The sequence below is a fragment of the Oncorhynchus masou genome, chromosome 24 (assembly GCF_036934945.1).
Source record: "Oncorhynchus masou masou isolate Uvic2021 chromosome 24, UVic_Omas_1.1, whole genome shotgun sequence".
Lineage (NCBI taxonomy): Eukaryota > Metazoa > Chordata > Actinopteri > Salmoniformes > Salmonidae > Oncorhynchus > Oncorhynchus masou.
Window position 1 is genome coordinate 83,027,919 of NC_088235.1, and position 20,453 is coordinate 83,048,371.

Consider the following 20,453-nt stretch of genomic DNA (forward strand, 5'->3'; position numbering starts at 1 on the left):
GTGTAGACCAGACCAGTCATGTAATCGACGCATACGACACGCATTGTCTCTATCATCAGCACAAGAGAAGGATCAGAAGAAAATGAATTAGAACCATGAGAAATGCACACTGAGAGACATACAGACGGGAGCATGTGCAACATGGTCCTGGCCAGATAAAATAACACTCAAATTAAATGAATTCGAATGGGCTGACTCCCTTTGTGAAAACAAGCCCATTCCATAAATTTGCAAATATGCCCGATAACTGTTTTAATAGGTCGTGTTTCATTGAAACTTGATCCGTGTGGATTGAAAGGTAATTGAAACTTTTCCAAATAAATGTATGTAAAGTCAAGTCACCCGTTTGTGTTCCCCACTATCTTTTGTCATATAAACAGTCCATATGGTAGGCGCGCATGAACCCTATTTCGCTTGGCAACTGCTTCCATTGTCCAGGCCCAGACTTATGTGAGGAAACTCAAGAATAGGCTATGTCAAGTAAAATAACTTATTTTTGAGGTGCCATTGGAAGCAATTATGCTGATTGGAAATTGTTTCAATTATAGGCAATGGGCTTTCCCTCTTCAACTTGTAGGCTACAGGCCTATTAACTAAGCCTTGAAATAATGGATTAGCCTAACAATATATGATGGCATAATAATAATATTAATAATAACACATGTGATAATTATACTATAATAATACGGTAGCCTAATAAAGTTGCTATAAACATAATTATTGTTCTTGTATTTAACGTGTAGGTAGTTATTATAGCATGTCAATATTTCCATGACAATAAAACTCAAAACTTGTTGTTGTTATTGTTAATTTGGTTTTTACACAAAAACTCAATAACTACACAATATCTCACTATTTTTATATTGGCCTACCCGCTGCACATACGACAATTTATTCAGGAACACTGTGTAAGCAAAGTGCGTTTATTTAAATTGTATAATTGGTTGTAGCCTACTGTGGCAGTTGTAGACTAGACACATACATTTGCAATTAACCCAAAATATTTAGCTAAAAGGCTTGAGTCTATCCATTCAAGGATATCTTCATGTGTGACATTGCCTCATGACATTACTGAAACAGGTAAGTAACTGTAACTACTCCGCACAACTTACCGACTTCGGTGGGTCACATTGCCTCGGTCTCTCGCGGGTGTCCCGGGGTGCGACAGCGTGCAAGAGAGCGGTAAGTAGGAGCCATCGAAGTCCTTGCGGACAGACCATCTCGAGATGAGAGGATAGTGGTGTCGACAGGCTGTTGTAGATACTTCAACCTTCCCCCTGTCTCTTTCTCGCTGTTTACTGGCTTTCGCCTCCTAACATGTAACAAAATAGACCCGTAGGAGACAGGGTTCGGCTCACATGTGCCATTCGGAAGGAGGACATAGATCATTCCGACTATCCGCCATTCCCAAACCCCAGGCAACTATTAACGGGCTACGCGTTCTACTTTCCCTATCTCTTCTCACTCGGCGCTGTCCTGTGTCAGTCGGTTTTTCAGCAGTTGCAGAGGAAAGTTTTCGCAGTGCGCTCTAGAAGTTTGAAGCCTGGCTGGTTGAGTGGAGGAGGTGGTACGCATAGAATATTTTCCCCAAATGCTTATTTTAAGAGGAGGGGAATATAGGTTTTGAGGGGAAAGGGAGAACACAGCATTGCGTGTGAGTGAGAGATGATATGGGAGATGGAGTCATTCAAACTGTCACCTGTAATTCCAGTGCTTAAAACCCTGCACGAATCAAAATAATGCAATGCCATGTTGCCAACCACTGAAAGGGCAGGTGAGACAATGTTGCAATGCCAGTCTGGTGCCTTTCAAGCCAGGAGTCCTGCAAAAAATCTTAAGTTATGTTAAAAACATGTCATATGTTTCATTTTCATTTGGTTCACATGTATCACTGTCATTGCTTGTTTGACACTTTTTGCACAAGAGTTTAATATTGGCCCTTCGGCCCAGTGGCCCAGTCCTGAGTGATTAATACCTACAATTAAACATCTCAGTAAAGACAACTGTGAAGAGTTTTTTATTTATTTATCTAAAAATAATAGCCCTCTTAGATATGGTCATCTTGTGTAATTCTGAATGGTTCTGATGAATGGCCATGTTGAGAGACAAAGTTTTCCCTCTCTTCAGTCCACAGTGTCAAAACTATGCCATGACCCATGTTATTGTCCACATGGCAGACAGTGTGACAGAATCAAGTCGTGGGCCATTTATCATGGGAGCCCCTCAAACAAGTGCCACCCGGGCCTCCCCTCTGGGGCGATGGCAGAACGGCCCTGGACAAGCCATTCTTTGTCCTCTGTCTTGTTTTCACTCTCTCTCCTCACTCCTCTCCTATCATCTCTGGACGCCTGGTCTGTGTTTGACTCTGACTGTCCTCACAGTTCTCCAACTGGATTCTGGATACACATGTAACAAATTATCTGTTTGTTCTGGGGTTGTTGCTTAAGTGTCTTTTATCTCCCTCTACATTCACATTGATGAGCCGACTTGTGATCGTTTCATCTAAGAACTGATCCCAAATCAGTCTACTAAGGGTTTGATTTATGTCTACCCCACAGTATTGGTTATGAAAACATGAGCTTTTTTCATGCATCAGGAGAAGAATACCTACCTCCTAGACTTGGCCTACTCATATCTAATCTAATCCGAATGTACCTATTTGCCCTTGCAACTCCCCTTGCAGTTAGTTCTTGTGCAAGACAGGTGATTTCAGTTGCAGCCTCCTCTGTTGTAATGTGACCACCTGCAGACACAGTTACCTGCTTTAACCACACCTTGTGAAAGGCTTCTCTTTGAAGGAGGCTGGTTCACATTCTTGGCTGGTTAGACGAGGCTTATGAGCTGCTGCATGCAGGAGATTCCTGGACAAAGGCCAGGATTTACAGCATATATATATATATATATATATATATATATATATATATATATATATACCAGAGACAGACGGCATAAGAAAATACTTGAAAGTTAATGTTCTGTTTGCAAACCACAGAAAACCCTCAATCCTGAAAATGAATGTCTGGGGACGTGTTAGCAAGACACAGGCACAGAGAGGGGGAGAAAGAGATAGCACGAGGGGGACAGTAAGTCAGACAGAGCTCTTATTCTGTGCATGTGCACATTGTTTCAATTCCATTCGTAAGTTATCTTGGTAGTGGGGAAACTTTTACAATACATCCATGATTGGACCTGTCATTGACATGCATTTTCAATGTCAATTTTCGGACATTGATCACTACGGTATAATATGCTTATAAGAAATGTATGTGCGTGACTGCACACATACACATGGACAAAGGGAAAGAGAGCACTAACAAATGCCCTGGTAATATCCTCTGGTAATGTCCCCTGGTAATGCCTGCTGGTAATGCCTGCTGGTAATGCCTGCTGGTAATGTCCTCTGATAATGCCTAATGGTAATGTCCCCTGTTAATGTCCTCTGATAATGTCCTCTGGTAATGTCTGCTGGTAATGTCCTCTGGTAATGCCTGCTGGTAATGTCCTCTGGTAATGTCCCCTGTCAATGTCCTCTGGTAATGCCTGCTGGAAATCCTTGCTGGTAATGTCCTTTGATAATGCCCTCTGGTAATGCCTGCTGGTAATGTCCTCTGATAATGTCCTCTGGTAATGCCTGCAGGTAATGGCCTCTGGTAATGCCTGCTGGTAATGTCCTCTGGTAATACCTGCTGGTAATGTCCCCTGTTAATGTCCTCTGGTAATGCCTGTTGGTAATGTCCCCTGTTAATGTCCTCTGGTAATTCCTGCTGGTAATGTCCTCTGGTAATGCCTGCTGGTAATGTCTTCTGGTAATGCCTGCTGGTAATGCCCTCTGATAATGTCCTCTGGTAATGTCCTCTGGTAATGCCTGCTGGTAATGTCCTCTGGTAATGCCTGCTGGTAATGTCCTCTGATAATGTCCTCTGGTAATGTCCTCTGGTAATGCCTGCTGGTAATGCCCTCTGGTAATGCCTGCTGGTAATGTCCTCTGATAATGTCCTCTGGTAATGTCCTCTGGTAATGCCTGCTGGTAATGTCCTCTGGTAATGCCTGCTGGTAATGTCCTCTGATAATGTCCTCTGGTAATGCCCTCTGGTAATGCCTGCTGGTAATGTCCTCTGGTAATACCTGCAGGCCCACAGCTCACATGGCTTCATGACAGCCGGCCTGATGCTCTGCAGAAGACCAAAGCTGAGGTATTAGCGCTCAGTCTCTCTCTGTGTCTACACATCTATTTTGGAAAAAAGAGGACACATTCATGTTCAGTGTAACTGTTTTATGGTGTCACAATGTATGATGGTGTTCATCATGTGAAGAGGGACCCCTAGTGGTGGAAAACAGAAGTGTGTTGATACCTACACTTTTTACGGAAACTTGCAGAGGACAAGGGGTGAGAGAGACGTAGTCTGACAATAGTCAGGGACAGATTTTGACATGTAGTGATTGGTAGATAAAGAAAGAACATCACAGAGAATGTGAGTATGGATGATGATGACATATCTAGAGAATGGCCCAACACTGCTTCAGGCTTCTTTACTTCACAGGAGATGCTGACAATGTGATTGACTGTGGAGCTCGTGCTTCAGCCCGTCCGGCCCCTTCATCCACACACTGTCTTGAGCTACACTAGACACCGTCTCCCCCTCTCCTCGCTCCATGTTCAGCCTGCTGAAAGATCTTCCTGCTTTGTGTACTTTGAATAATATTGACTCTTTCTTATTGTGGTTTCACTTTCCGGATGTCCTGGAGGTAGCGAGGGGTAAGAGTCTGTGCAGTAGTGGGGAGAGAAGTGAGGGAGGGGAAGGCTGTCATAAGGGGGTCAGTTGATCCCAAGGAACTTTCCGTCTTATATAACATGGTCTCCAGGCAGTGATAGATGGATGGTGGGGAGGAGAGATACAGTAGTGTATGTTGAAACCGACTGTTATCTACCGCTAGATCTGTGTTCAACCTCCGTGTTTTTCCTATGACTGATTCTGTGTGTGGGGGGCACACAGAGACTGAAACAATGTTTTGGACAACATAGTCAAAACTAGGAGGTTGACTACTGTACGTTAGGATGCTCTGGAGTTGTGTGTGTCTTCCACTGTTTCTGCTGTAAGATCACCCCACACGCGTGTAATAACATTCAGTGGATAGCTACCTCTCAGCGATCAGGAGGAGGGAGAGAGACTGGAGAGAGAGAGAGATGGATAGAGTGACAGGAGACACTGGAGAGAGAGAGAGAGATGGATACGGTGACAGGAGAGACTGGAGAGAGAGAGATGGATAGGGTGACAGGAGAGACTGGAGAGAGGGGGAGAGAGAGATGGATAGGGTGATCGGAGAGACTGGAGAGAGAGAGATATGGATAGGGTGACATGAGAGACTGGAGAGAGAGAGAGAGAGATGGATAGGGTGACAGGAGAGACTGGAGAGAGAGATAGATGGATAGGGTGACAGGAGAAGCTGGAGAGAGAGAGAGAGATAGGGTGACAGGAGAGAGAGACTGGAGAGAGAGAGATGGATAGGGTGACAGGAGAGACTGGAGAGAGAGAGAGAGAGAGAGAGATGGATAGGGTGACAGGAGAGAGAGACTGGAGAGAGAGAGATGGATAGGGTGACAGGAGAGACTGGAGAGAGAGAGATGGATAGGGTGACAGGAGAGACTGGAGAGTAGAGAGAGAGAGAGAGAGAGAGAGAGAGAGAGAGATAGGGTGACAGGAGAGACTGGAGAGAGAGAGATGGATAGGGTGACAGGAGAGACTGGAGAGAGAGAGAGAAAGAGAGAGAGAGAGAGAGAGAGAGAGAGATGGATAGGGTGACAGGAGAGACTGGAGAGAGAGAGATGGATAGGGTGACAGGAGAGACTGGAGAGAGAGATGGATAGGGTGACAGGAGAGACTGGGGAGAGAGAGAGAGATAGAGAGAGATGGATAGGGTGACAGGAGAGACTGGGGAGAGATAGATGGGTAGGGTGACAGGAGAGACTGGAGAGAGAGTGAGATGGATATAGTGACAGGAGAGACTGGAAAGAGAGAGAGATGGAAAGGGTGACAGGAGAGACTGGAAAGAGAGATGGGTAGGGTGACAAGAGAGACTGGGGAGAGAGAGATGGATAGGGTGACAGGGTGACAGGAGAGACTGGAGAGAGATAGATGGAAAGGGTGACAGGAGAGACTGGTGAGAGAGTTGGATAGGGTGACAGCAGAGACTGGAGAGAGAGAGATGGATAGGATGACAGGAGAGACTGGAGAGAGAGACATGGATATGGTGACAAGGGAGACTGGAGAGAGAGATGGATAGGGTGACAGGAGAGACTGGAGAGAGAGGGAGAAGGATATGGTGACAGGAGAGACTGGAGAGAGAGAGATGGAAAGGGTGACAGGAGAGACTGGAAAGAGAGATGGATAGGGTGACAGGAGAGACTGGAGAGAGAGAGAAGGATAGGATGACAGGAGAGACTGGAGAGGGAGAGATGGATATGGTGACAAGAGAGACTGGAGAGAGAGATGGATAGGGTGACAGGAGAGACTGGAGAGAGAGAGAGAGAGAGAGTGAGAGAGTGAGATATGGATAGGGTGACAGGAGCGACTGGAGAGAGAGAGAGATAGATTTTGTGACAGGAGAGACTGGAGAGAGATAGATGGATAGGGTGACAGGAGAGACTGGAGAGAGAGAGATGGACAGGGTGACAGGAGAGACTGGAGAGAGAGAGAGAGATGGATAGGGTGACAGGAGAGACTGGAGAGAGAGAGAGAGAGAGAGATGGATAGGGTGACAGGAGAGACTGGAGAGAGAGAGATGGATAGGGTGACAGGAGAGACTGGAGAGAGAGATGGATAGGGTGACAGGAGAGACTGGAGAGTAAGAGAGAGAGAGAGAGAGAGAGCGAGAGATAGGGTGACAGGAGAGACTGGAGAGAGAGAGATGGATAGGGTGACAGGAGAGACTGGAGAGAGAGAGAGAAAGAGAGAGAGAGAGAGATGGATAGGGTGACAGGAGAGACTGGAGAGAGAGAGATGGATAGGGTGACAGGAGAGACTGGAGAGAGAGATGGATAGGGTGACAGGAGAGACTGGAGAGAGAGAGAGAGATAGAGAGAGATGGATAGGGTGACAGGAGAGACTGGGGAGAGATAGATGGGTAGGGTGACAGGAGAGACTGGAGAGAGAGTGAGATGGATATAGTGACAGGAGAGACTGGAAAGAGAGAGAGATGGAAAGGGTGACAGGAGAGACTGGAAAGAGAGATGGGTAGGGTGACAAGAGAGACTGGGGAGAGAGAGATGGATAGGGTGACAGGGTGACAGGAGAGACTGGAGAGAGATAGATGGAAAGGGTGACAGGAGAGACTGGCGAGAGAGTTGGATAGGGTGACAGCAGAGACTGGAGAGAGAGAGATGGATAGGATGACAGGAGAGACTGGAGAGAGAGACATGGATATGGTGACAAGGGAGACTGGAGAGAGAGATGGATAGGGTGACAGGAGAGACTGGAGAGAGATAGAGAAGGATATGGTGACAGGAGAGACTGGAGAGAGAGAGAGATGGAAAGGGTGACAGGAGAGACTGGAGAGAGAGAGATGGATAGGGTGACAGGAGAGACTGGAGAGAGAGAGAAGGATAGGATGACAGGAGAGACTGGAGAGAGCGAGATGGATATGGTGACAAGAGAGACTGGAGAGAGAGATGGATAGGGTGACAGGAGCGACTGGAGAGAGAGAGATGGATTTTGTGACAGGAGAGACTGGAGAGAGATAGATGGATAGGGTGACAGGAGAGACTGGAGAGAGAGAGATGGACAGGGTGACAGGAGAGACTGGAGAGAGAGAGAGAGATGGATAGGGTGACAGGAGCGACTGGAAAGAGAGATGATAGGGTGACAGGAGAGACTGGAGAGAGAGATGGATATGGTGACAGGAGAGACTGGATAGAGAGAGAGATGGATAGGGTGACAGGAGAGACTGGAGAGAGAGAGATGGATAGGGTGACAGGAGAGACTGGAGAGAGAGAGATGGATAGGGTGACAGGAGAGACTGGAGAGTAAGAGAGAGAGAGAGAGAGAGAGAGATAGGGTGACAGGAGAGACTGGAGAGAGAGATATGGATAGGGTGACAGGAGAGACTGGAGAGAGAGATGGATAGGGTGACAGGAGAGACTGGAGAGAGAGAGAGATAGAGAGAGATGGATAGGGTGACAGGAGAGACTGGGGAGAGATAGATGGGTAGGGTGACAGGAGAGACTGGAGAGAGAGTGAGATGGATATAGTGACAGGAGAGACTGGAAAGAGAGATGGGTAGGGTGACAAGAGAGACTGGGGAGAGAGAGATGGATAGGGTGACAGGGTGACAGGAGAGACTGGAGAGAGATAGATGGAAAGGGTGACAGGAGAGACTGGCGAGAGAGTTGGATAGGGTGACAGCAGAGACTGGAGAGAGAGAGATGGATAGGATGACAGGAGAGACTGGAGAGAGAGACATGGATATGGTGACAAGGGAGACTGGAGAGAGAGATGGATAGGGTGACAGGAGAGACTGGAGAGAGATAGAGAAGGATATGGTGACAGGAGAGACTGGAGAGAGAGAGATGGATAGGATGACAGGAGAGACTGGAGAGAGAGACATGGATATGGTGACAAGGGAGACTGGAGAGAGAGATGGATAGGGTGACAGGAGAGACTGGAGAGAGATAGAGAAGGATATGGTGACAGGAGAGACTGGAGAGAGAGAGTGATGGAAAGGGTGACAGGAGAGACTGGAAAGAGAGATGGATAGGGTGACAGGAGAGACTGGAGAGAGAGAGAAGGATAGGATGACAGGAGAGACTGGAGAGAGCGAGATGGATATGGTGACAAGAGAGACTGGAGAGAGAGATGGATAGGGTGACAGGAGAGACTGGAGAGAGAGAGAGAGAGAGAGAGAGAGAGTGAGAGAGAGAGATATGGATAGGGTGACAGGAGCGACTGGAGAGAGAGAGAGATGGATTTTGTGACAGGAGAGACTGGAGAGAGATAGATGGATAGGGTGACAGGAGAGACTGGAGAGAGAGAGATGGACAGGGTGACAGGAGAGACTGGAGAGAGAGAGAGAGAGAGAGATGGATAGGGTGACAGGAGCGACTGGAAAGAGAGATGATAGGGTGACAGGAGAGACTGGAGAGAGAGATGGATATGGTGACAGGAGAGACTGGATAGAGAGAGAGATGGATAGGGTGACAGGAGAGACTGGAGAGAGAGAGATGGATAGGGTGACAGGAGAGACTGGAGAGAGAGAGTTGGATAGGGTGACAGGAGAGACTGGAGAGAGAGAGATGGATAGGGTGACAGGAGAGACTGGAGAGAGAAAGATGGATAGGGTGACAGGAGAGACTGGAGAGAGAAAGATGGATAGGGTGACAGGAGAGACTGGAGAGAGAGATGGATAGGGTGACAGGAGAGACTGGAGAGAGAGAGATGGATAGGGTGACAGGAGAGACTGAAGAGATAGAGAGATGGATATGGTGACAGGAGAGACTGGAGAGAGAGTGAGATGGATATGCTGACAGGAGAGACTGGAGAGAGAGAGATGGAAAGGGTGACAGAAGAGACTGGAAAGAGAGATGGATAGGGTGACAGGAGAGACTGGAGAGAGAGAGATGGATAGGATGACAGGAGAGACTGGAGAGAGAGATGGATAGGGTGACAAGAGAGACTGGAGAGAGAGATGGATAGGGTGACAGGAGAGACTGGAGAGAGAGAGATGGATAGGGTGACAGGAGAGACTGGAGAGAGAGAGATGGATAGGGTGACAGGAGAGACTGGAGAGAGAGAGATGGATAGGGTGACAGGAGAGACTGGAGAGAGAAAGATGGATAGGGTGACAGGAGAGACTGGAGAGAGAAAGATGGAAAGGGTGACAGGAGAGACTGGAGAGAGAGATGGATAGGGTGACAGGAGAGACTGGAGAGAGAGAGATGGATAGGGTGACAGGAGAGACTGAAGAGATAGAGAGATGGATAGGGTGACAGGAGAGACTGGAGAGAGAGTGAGATGGATATGCTGACAGGAGAGACTGGAGAGAGAGAGATGGAAAGGGTGACAGAAGAGACTGGAAAGAGAGATGGATAGGGTGACAGGAGAGACTGGAGAGAGAGATGGATAGGATGACAGGAGAGACTGGAGAGAGAGATGGATAGGGTGACAAGAGAGACTGGAGAGAGAGATGGATAGGGTGACAGGAGAGACTGGAGAGAGAGAGAGAGAGAGATGGATAGGGTGACAGGAGAGACTGGAGAGAGAGATGGATAGGGTGACAGGAGAGACTGGAGAGAGATAGATGGATAGGGTGACAGGAGAGACTGCAGAGAGAGAGATGATAGGGTGACAGGAGAGACTGGAGAGAGAGAGAGGGATAGGTTGACAGGAGAGACTGGATAGAGAGAGAGATGGATAGGGTGACAGGAGAGACTGGAGAGAGAGAGATGGATAGGGTGACAGGAGAGACTGGAGAGAGAGAGAGAGAGAGAGAGATGGATAGGGTGACAGGAGCGACTGGAAAGAGAGATGATAGGGTGACAGGAGAGACTGGAGAGAGAGATGGATATGGTGACAGGAGAGACTGGATAGAGAGAGAGATGGATAGGGTGACAGGAGAGACTGGAGAGAGAGATGGATAGGGTGACAGGAGAGACTGGAGAGAGAGAGATGGATAGGGTGACAGGAGAGACTGGAGAGAGAGAGATGGATAGGGTGACAGGAGAGACTGGAGAGAGAAAAATGGATAGGGTGACAGGAGAGACTGGAGAGAGAGAAAGATGGATAGGGTGACAGGAGAGACTGGAGAGAGCGATGGATAGGGTGACAGGAGAGACTGGAGAGAGAGAGAGATGGATAGGGTGACAGGAGAGACTGAAGAGATAGAGAGATGGATAGGGTGACAGGAGAGACTGGAGAGAGAGTGAGATGGATATGCTGACAGGAGAGACTGGAGAGAGAGAGATGGAAAGGGTGACAGAAAAGACTGGAAAGAGAGATGGATAGGGTGACAGGAGAGACTGGAGAGAGAGAGATGGATAGGATGACAGGAGAGACTGGAGAGAGAGATGGATAGGGTGACAAGAGAGACTGGAGAGAGAGATGGATAGGGTGACAGGAGAGACTGGAGAGAGAGAGAGAGAGAGAGAGATGGATAGGGTGACAGGAGCGACTGGAGAGAGAGAGAGATGGATAGGGTGACAGGAGAGACTGGGGAGAGATAGATGGATAGTGTGACAGGAGAGACTGGAGAGAGAGTGAGATGGATATGGTGACAGGAGAGACTGGAAAGAGAGAGAGATGGAAAGGGTGACAGGAGAGACTGGAAAGAGAGATGGATAGGTTGACAAGAGAGACTGGGGAGAGAGAGATGGATAGGGTGACAGGTTGACATGAGAGACTGGAGAGAGATAGATGGAAATGGTGACAGGAGAGACTGGAGAGAGAGTTGGATAGGGTGACAGGAGAGACTGGAGAGAGAGATGGCTAGGATGACAGGAGAGACTGGAGAGAGAGACATGGATATGGTGACAAGAGAGACTGGAGAGAGAGATGGATAGGGTGACAGGAGAGACTGGAGAAAGAGAGAGAGAGAGAGAGAGATGGATAGGGTGACAGGAGCGACTGGAAAGAGAGATGATAGTGTGACAGGAGAGACTGGAGAGATAGAGAGATGGATAGGTGACAGGAGAGACTGGAGAGAGAGAGAGATGGATAGGGTGACAGAGAGACTGGAGAGAGAGATGGATAGGGTGACAGGAGAGACTGGAGAGAGAGAGATGGATAAGGTGATAGGAGAGACTGGAGAGAGAGAGATGGATAGGGATGCAGGAGAGACTGGAGAGAGAAAGATGGATAGGGTGACAGGAGAGACTGGAGAGAGAGATGGATAGGGTGACAGGAGAGACTGGAGAGAGAGAGATGGATAGGATGATAGGAGAGACTGGAGAGAGAGATGGATAGGGTGACAAGAGAGACTGGAGAGAGAGATGGATAGGGTGACAGGAGAGACTGGAGAGAGAGATGGATAGGGTGACAGGAGAGACTGGAGAGAGAGAGATGGATAGGGTGACAGGAGAGACTGGAGAGAGAGAGATGGATAGGGTGACAGGAGAGACTGAAGCTATAGAGAGATGGATAGGGTGACAGGAGAGACTGGAGAGAGAGTGAGATGGATATGCTGACAGGAGAGACTGGAGAGAGAGAGAGATGGAAAGGGTGACAGAAGAGACTGGAAAGAGAGATGGATAGGGTGACAGGAGAGACTGAAGAGATAGAGAGATGGATAGGGTGACAGGAGAGACTGGAGAGAGAAAGATGGATAGGGTGACAGGAGAGACTGGAGAGAGAAAGATGGAAAGGGTGACAGTAGAGACTGGAGAGAGAGATGGATAGGGTGACAGGAGAGACTGGAGAGAGAGAGATGGATAGGGTGACAGGAGAGACTGAAGAGATAGAGAGATGGATAGGGTGACAGGAGAGACTGGAGAGAGAGTGAGATGGATATGCTGACAGGAGAGACTGGAGAGAGAGAGAGATGGAAAGGGTGACAGAAGAGACTGGAAAGAGAGATGGATAGGGTGACAGGAGAGACTGGAGAGAGAGAGATTGATAGGATGACAGGAGAGACTGGAGAGAGAGATGGATAGGGTGACAAGAGAGACTGGAGAGAGAGATGGATAGGGTGACAGGAGAGACTGGAGAGAGAGAGAGAGAGAGAGAGATGGATAGGGTGACAGGAGAGACTGGAGAGAGAGATGGATAGGGTGACAGGAGAGACTGGAGAGAGATAGATGGATAGGGTGACAGGAGAGACTGCAGAGAGAGAGATGATAGGGTGACAGGAGAGACTGGAGAGAGAGAGAGGGATAGGTTGACAGGAGAGACTGGATAGAGAGAGAGATGGATAGGGTGACAGGAGAGACTGGAGAGAGAGAGATGGATAGGGTGACAGGAGAGACTGGAGAGAGAGAGAGAGAGAGAGAGATGGATAGGGTGACAGGAGCGACTGGAAAGGGAGATGATAGGGTGACAGGAGAGACTGGAGAGAGAGATGGATATGGTGACAGGAGAGACTGGATAGAGAGAGAGATGGATAGGGTGACAGGAGAGACTGGAGAGAGAGAGATGGATAGGGTGACAGGAGAGACTGGAGAGAGAGAGATGGATAGGGTGACAGGAGAGACTGGAGAGAGAGAGAGATGGATAGGGTGACAGGAGAGACTGGAGAGAGAAAGATGGATAGGGTGACAGGAGAGACTGGAGAGAGAAAGATGGATAGGGTGACAGGAGAGACTGGAGAGAGCGATGGATAGGGTGACAGGAGAGACTGGAGAGAGAGAGAGATGGATAGGGTGACAGGAGAGACTGAAGAGATAGAGAGATGGATAGGGTGACAGGAGAGACTGGAGAGAGAGTGAGATGGATATGCTGACAGGAGAGACTGGAGAGAGAGAGATGGAAAGGGTGACAGAAGAGACTGGAAAGAGAGATGGATAGGGTGACAGGAGAGACTGGAGAGAGAGAGATGGATAGGATGACAGGAGAGACTGGAGAGAGAGATGGATAGGGTGACAAGAGAGACTGGAGAGAGAGATGGATAGGGTGACAGGAGAGACTGGAGAGAGAGAGAGAGAGAGAGAGAGATGGATAGGGTGACAGGAGCGACTGGAGAGAGAGAATGATGGATAGGGTGACAGGAGAGACTGGGGAGAGAGTGAGATGGATATGGTGACAGGAGAGACTGGAAAGAGAGAGAGAGATGGAAAGGGTGACAGGAGAGACTGGAAAGAGAGATGGATAGGTTGACAAGAGAGACTGGGGAGAGAGAGATGGATAGGGTGACAGGTTGACATGAGAGACTGGAGAGAGATAGATGGAAATGGTGACAGGAGAGACTGGAGAGAGAGTTGGATAGGGTGACAGGAGAGACTGGAGAGAGAGATGGCTAGGATGACAGGAGAGACTGGAGAGAGAGACATGGATATGGTGACAAGAGAGACTGGAGAGAGAGATGGATAGGGTGACAGGAGAGACTGGAGAAAGAGAGAGAGAGAGAGAGAGAGAGATGGATAGGGTGACAGGAGCGACTGGTAAGAGAGATGATAGTGTGACAGGAGAGACTGGAGAGATAGAGAGATGGATAGGTGACAGGAGAGACTGGAGAGAGAGAGATGGATAGGGTGACAGAGAGACTGGAGAGAGATGGATAGGGTGACAGGAGAGACTGGAGAGAGAGATGGATAAGGTGATAGGAGAGACTGGAGAGAGAGATGGATAGGGATGCAGGAGAGACTGGAGAGAGAGAGAGAGATGGATAGGGTGACAGGAGAGACTGGAGAGAGAGATGGATAGGGTGACAGGAAAGACTGGAGAGAGATAGATGGATAGGGTGACAGGAGAGATTGCAGAGAGAGAGATGGATAGGGTGACCAGAGAGACTGGAGAGAGAGAGATTGATAGGGTGACAGGAGAGACTGGAGAGAGAGAGAAAGAGATGGATAGGGTGACAGGAGAGACTGGAGAGAGATAGATGGATAGGGTGACAGGAGAGACTGGAGAGAGAGATGGATTGGGTGATAGGAGAGACTGGAGAGAGAGAGATGGATAGGGTGACAGGAGAGACTGGAGAGAGAGAGAGAGAGAGAGATGGATAGGGTGACATGAGAGACTGGAGAGAGAGAGAGATGGATAGGGTGACATGAGAGACTGGAGAGAGAGAGATGGATAGGGTGACATGAGAGACTGGAGAGAGAGAGATGGATAGGGTGACAGGAGAGACTAGAGAGAGAGAGAGATTGATAGGGTGACAGGAGAGATTGGATAGAGAGAGAGAGGGATAGGGTGACAGGAGAGACTGGATAGAGAGAGAGGGATAGGGTGACAGGATACACTGGAGAGAGAGATTGATAGGGTGACAGGAGAGACTGGAGAGAGATGGATATAGTGACAGGAGAGACTGTAGAGAGAGATGGATATGGTGACAGGAGAGACTGGAGAGAGAGAGAGATGGAAAGGGTGACAGGAGAGACTGGAGAGAGAGAGATGGATAGGGTGACAGGAGAGACTGGAGAGAGAGAGAGAGAGAGAGAGAGATGGATAGGGTGACAGGAGCAACTGGAACGAGAGATGATAGGGTGACAGGAGAGACTGGAGAGAGAGAGATGGATAGGGTGACAGGAGAGACTGGAGAGAGAGAGAGAGAGAGAGAGATGGATAGGGTGACAGGAGCGACTGGAACGAGAGATGATAGGGTGACAGGAGAGACTGGAGAGAGAGATGGATATGGTGACAGGAGAGACTGGATAGAGAGTGAGATGGGTAGGGTGACAGGAGAGACTGGAGAGAGAGAGATGGATAGGGTGACAGGAGCGACTGGAACGAGAGATGATAGGGTGACAGGAGAGACTGGAGAGAGAGATGGATATGGTGACAGGAGAGACTGGATAGAGAGTGAGATGGATAGGGTGCCAGGAGAGACTGGAGAGAGAGAGATGGATAGGGTGACAGGAGAGACTGGAGAGAGAGAGAGATGGAGAGGGTGACAGGAGAGACTGTAGAGAGAGAGATGGATAGGGTGACAGGAGAGACTGGAGAGAGAGAGAGATGGATAGGGTGACAGGAGAGACTGGAGAGAGAGAGATGGATAGGGTGACAGGAGAGACTGGAGAGAGAGAGAAAGAGATGGATAGGGTGACAGGAGAGACTGGAGAGAGATAGATGGATAGGGTGACAGGAGAGACTGGAGAGAGAGATGGATTGGGTGATAGGAGAGACTGGAGAGAGAGAGATGGATAGGGTGACATGAGAGACTGGAGAGAGAGAGATGGATAGGGTGACATGAGAGACTGGAGAGAGAGAGAGATGGATAGGGTGACAGGAGAGACTAGAGAGAGAGAGAGATTGATAGGGTGACAGGAGAGATTCGATAGAGAGAGAGAGGGATAGGGTGACAGGAGAGACTGGATAGAGAGAGAGAGGGATAGGGTGACAGGATACACTGGAGAGAGAGAGATTGATAGGGTGACAGGAGAGACTGGAGAGAGAGATGGATATAGTGACAGTAGAGACTGTAGAGAGAGAGATGGATATGGTGACAGGAGAGACTGGAGAGAGAGAGAGATGGAAAGGGTGACAGGAGAGACTGGAGAGAGAGATGGATAGGGTGACAGGAGAGACTGGAGAGAGAGAGAGAGAGAGAGAGATGGATAGGGTGACAGGAGCGACTGGAACGAGAGATGATAGGGTGACAGGAGAGACTGGAGAGAGAGAGATGGATAGGGTGACAGGAGAGACTGGAGAGAGAGAGAGAGAGAGAGAGAGATGGATAGGGTGACAGGAGCGACTGGAACGAGAGATGATAGGGTGACAGGAGAGACTGGAGAGAGAGATGGATATGGTGACAGGAGAGACTGGATAGAGAGTGAGATGGGTAGGGTGACAGGAGAGACTGGAGAGAGAGATGGATAGGGTGACAGGAGAGACTGGAGAGAGAGAGAGAGAGAGAGAGAGAGAGAGAGATGGATAGGGTGACAGGAGCGACTGGAACGAGAGATGATAGGGTGACAGGAGAGACTGGAGAGAGAGATGGATATGGTGACAGGAGAGACTGGATAGAGAGTGAGATGGATAGGGTGCCAGGAGAGACTGGAGAGAGAGATGGATAGGGTGACAGGAGAGACTGGAGAGAGAGAGAGATGGAGAGGGTGACAGGAGAGACTGTAGAGAGAGAGATGGATAGGGTGACAGGAGAGACTGGAGAGAGAGAGAGATGGATAGGGTGACAGGAGAGACTGGAGAGAGAGAGATGGATAGGGTGACAGGAGAGACTGGAGAGAGAGAGATGGATAGGGTGACAGGAGAGACTGGAGAGAGAGATGGATATAGTGACAGGAGAGACTGGAGAGAGAGAGAGATGGATATGGTGACAGGAGAGACTGGAGAGAGAGAGAGATGGAAAGGGTGACAGGAGAGACTGTGGAGAGATAGTTGGATAGGGTGACAGGAGAGACTGGAGAGAGTGAGATGGATATGGTGACAGGAGAGACTGGAAAGAGAGAGAGATGGAAAGGGTGACAGGAGAGACTGGAAAGAGAGATGGATAGGGTGACAAGAGAGACTGGAGAGAGAGAGATGGATAGGGTGACAGGTTGACATGAGAGACTGGAGAGAGATAGATGGAAAGGGTGACAGGAGAGACTGGAGAGATAGTTGGATAGGGTGACAGGAGCGACTGGAAAGAGAGATGATAGTGTGACAGGAGAGACTGGAGAGATAGAGAGATGGATAGATGACAGGAGAGACTGGAGAGAGAGAGAGATGGATAGGGTGACAGAGAGACTGGAGAGAGAGATGGATAGGGTGACAGGAGAGACTGGAGAGAGAGAGATGGATAAGGTGATCGGAGAGACTGGAGAGAGAGAGAGAGATGGATAGGGATGCAGGAGAGACTGGAGAGAGAGAGAGAGAGAGATGGATAGGGTGACAGGAGAGACTGGAGAGAGAGAGATGGATAGGGTGACAGGAGCGACTGGAACGAGAGATGATAGGGTGACAGGAGAGACTGGAGAGAGAGATGGATAGGGTGACAGGAGAGACTGGAGAGAGAGAGAGAGAGAGAGAGATGGATAGGGTGACAGGAGCGACTGGAATGAGAGATGATAGGGTGACAGGAGAGACTGGAGAGAGAGAGATGGATAGGGTGACAGGAGAGACTGGAGAGAGAGAGAGAGAGAGAGATGGATAGGGTGACAGGAGCGACTGGAACGAGAGATGATAGGGTGACAGGAGAGACTGGAGAGAGAGATGGATATGGTGACAGGAGAGACTGGATAGAGAGTGAGATGGGTAGGGTGACAGGAGAGACTGGAGAGAGAGATGGATAGGGTGACAGGAGAGACTGGAGAGAGAGAGAGAGAGAGAGAGAGAGATGGATAGGGTGACAGGAGCGACTGGAACGAGAGATGATAGGGTGACAGGAGAGACTGGAGAGAGAGATGGATATGGTGACAGGAGAGACTGGATAGAGAGTGAGATGGATAGGGTGCCAGGAGAGACTGGAGAGAGAGATGGATAGGGTGACAGGAGAGACTGGAGAGAGAGAGAGATGGAGAGGGTGACAGGAGAGACTGTAGAGAGAGATGGATAGGGTGACAGGAGAGACTGGAGAGAGAGAGATGGATAGGGTGACAGGAGAGACTGGAGAGAGATGGATAGGGTGACAGGAGAGACTGGAGAGAGAGAGATGGATAGGGTGACAGGAGAGACTGGAGAGAGAGATGTATATAGTGACAGGAGAGACTGGAGAGAGAGAGAGATGGATATGGTGACAGGAGAGACTGGAGAGAGAGAGAGATGGAAAGGGTGACAGGAGAGACTGTGGAGAGATAGTTGGATAGGGTGACAGGAGAGACTGGAGAGAGTGAGATGGATATGGTGACAGGAGGGACTGGAAAGAGAGAGAGATGGAAAGGGTGACAGGAGAGACTGGAAAGAGAGATGGATAGGGTGACAAGAGAGACTGGAGAGAGAGAGATGGATAGGGTGACAGGTTGACATGAGAGACTGGAGAGAGATAGATGGAAAGGGTGACAGGAGAGACTGGAGAGATAGTTGGATAGGGTGACAGGAGCGACTGGAAAGAGAGATGATAGTGTGACAGGAGAGACTGGAGAGATAGAGAGATGGATAGATGACAGGAGAGACTGGAGAGAGAGAGAGATGGATAGGGTGACAGAGAGACTGGAGAGAGAGATGGATAGGGTGACAGGAGAGACTGGAGAGAGAGAGATGGATAAGGTGATAGGAGAGACTGGAGAGAGAGAGAGAGATGGATAGGGTGACAGGAGAGACTGGAGAGAGAGAGAGAGAGAGATGGATAGGGTGACAGGAGAGACAGGAGAGAGAGAGATGGATAGGGTGACAGGAGCGACTGGAACGAGAGATGATAGGGTGACAGGAGAGACTGGAGAGAGAGATGGATATGGTGACAGGAGAGACTGGATAGAGAGTGAGATGGATAGGGTGACAGGAGAGACTGGAGAGAGAGAGATGGATAGGGTGACAGGAGAGACTGGAGAGAGAGATGGAGAGGGTGACAGGAGAGACTGTAGAGAGAGAGATGGATAGGGTGACAGGAGAGACTGGAGAGAGAGAGAGATGGATAGGGTGACAGGAGAGACTGGAGAGAGAGAGATGGATAGGGTGACAGGAGAGACTGGAGAGAGAGAGAAAGAGATGGATAGGGTGACAGGAGAGACTGGAGAGAGATAGATGGATAGGGTGACAGGAGAGACTGGAGAGAGAGAGATGGATTGGGTGATAGGAGAGACTGGAGAGAGAGAGAGATGGATAGGGTGACATGAGAGACTGGAGAGAGAGAGATGGATAGGGTGACATGAGAGACTGGAGAGAGAGAGAGATGGATAGGGTGACAGGAGAGACTAGAGAGAGAGAGAGATTGATAGGGTGACAGGAGAGATTGGATAGAGAGAGAGAGGGATAGGGTGACAGGAGAGACTGGATAGAGAGAGAGAGGGATAGGGTGACAGGATACACTGGAGAGAGAGAGATTGATAGGGTGACAGGAGAGACTGGAGAGAGAGATGGATATAGTGACAGGAGAGACTGTAGAGAGAGAGATGGATATGGTGACAGGAGAGACTGGAGAGAGAGAGAGATGGAAAGGGTGACAGGAGAGACTGGAGAGAGAGAGATGGATAGGGTGACAGGAGAGACTGGAGAGAGAGAGAGAGAGAGAGATGGATGGGGTGACAGGAGCGACTGGAACGAGAGATGATAGGGTGACAGGAGAGACTGGAGAGAGAGAGATGGATAGGGTGACAGGAGAGACTGGAGAGAGAGAGAGAGAGATGGATAGGGTGACAGGAGCGACTGGAACGAGAGATGATAGGGTGACAGGAGAGACTGGAGAGAGAGATGGATATGGTGACAGGAGAGACTGGATAGAGAGTGAGATGGGTAGGGTGACAGGAGAGACTGGAGAGAGAGAGATGGATAGGGTGACAGGAGAGACTGGAGAGAGAGAGAGAGAGAGAGAGAGAGAGAGAGATGGATAGGGTGACAGGAGCGACTGGAACGAGAGATGATAGGGTGACAGGAGAGACTGGAGAGAGAGATGGATATGGTGACAGGAGAGACTGGATAGAGAGTGAGATGGATAGGGTGCCAGGAGAGACTGGAGAGAGAGAGATGGATAGGGTGACAGGAGAGACTGGAGAGAGAGAGATGGAGAGGGTGACAGGAGAGACTGTAGAGAGAGAGCTGGATAGGGTGACAGGAGAGACTGGAGAGAGAGAGAGATGGATAGGGTGACAGGAGAGACTGGAGAGAGAGAGATGGATAGGGTGACAGGAGAGACTGGAGAGAGAGAGATGGATAGGGTGACAGGAGAGACTGGAGAGAGTGAGATGGATATGGTGACAGGAGAGACTGGAAAGAGAGAGA

General features: G+C 49.2%; 1 protein-coding gene across 1 annotated transcript in view; it reads right to left on the reverse strand.

The window, feature by feature from the left end:
* trabd2b (TraB domain containing 2B) overlaps positions 1 to 1,561 on the reverse strand; it is a 98,524-nt gene extending 96,963 nt beyond the window's left edge. The window contains exon 1 of the mRNA XM_064933203.1: positions 1,113 to 1,561. Within this exon, the coding sequence (XP_064789275.1) occupies positions 1,113 to 1,220 (108 nt within the window). The 5' untranslated portion in view covers positions 1,221 to 1,561. The remainder of the gene's footprint in view (positions 1 to 1,112) is intronic.
* Between the last annotated feature and the right edge of the window lie 18,892 nt (positions 1,562 to 20,453).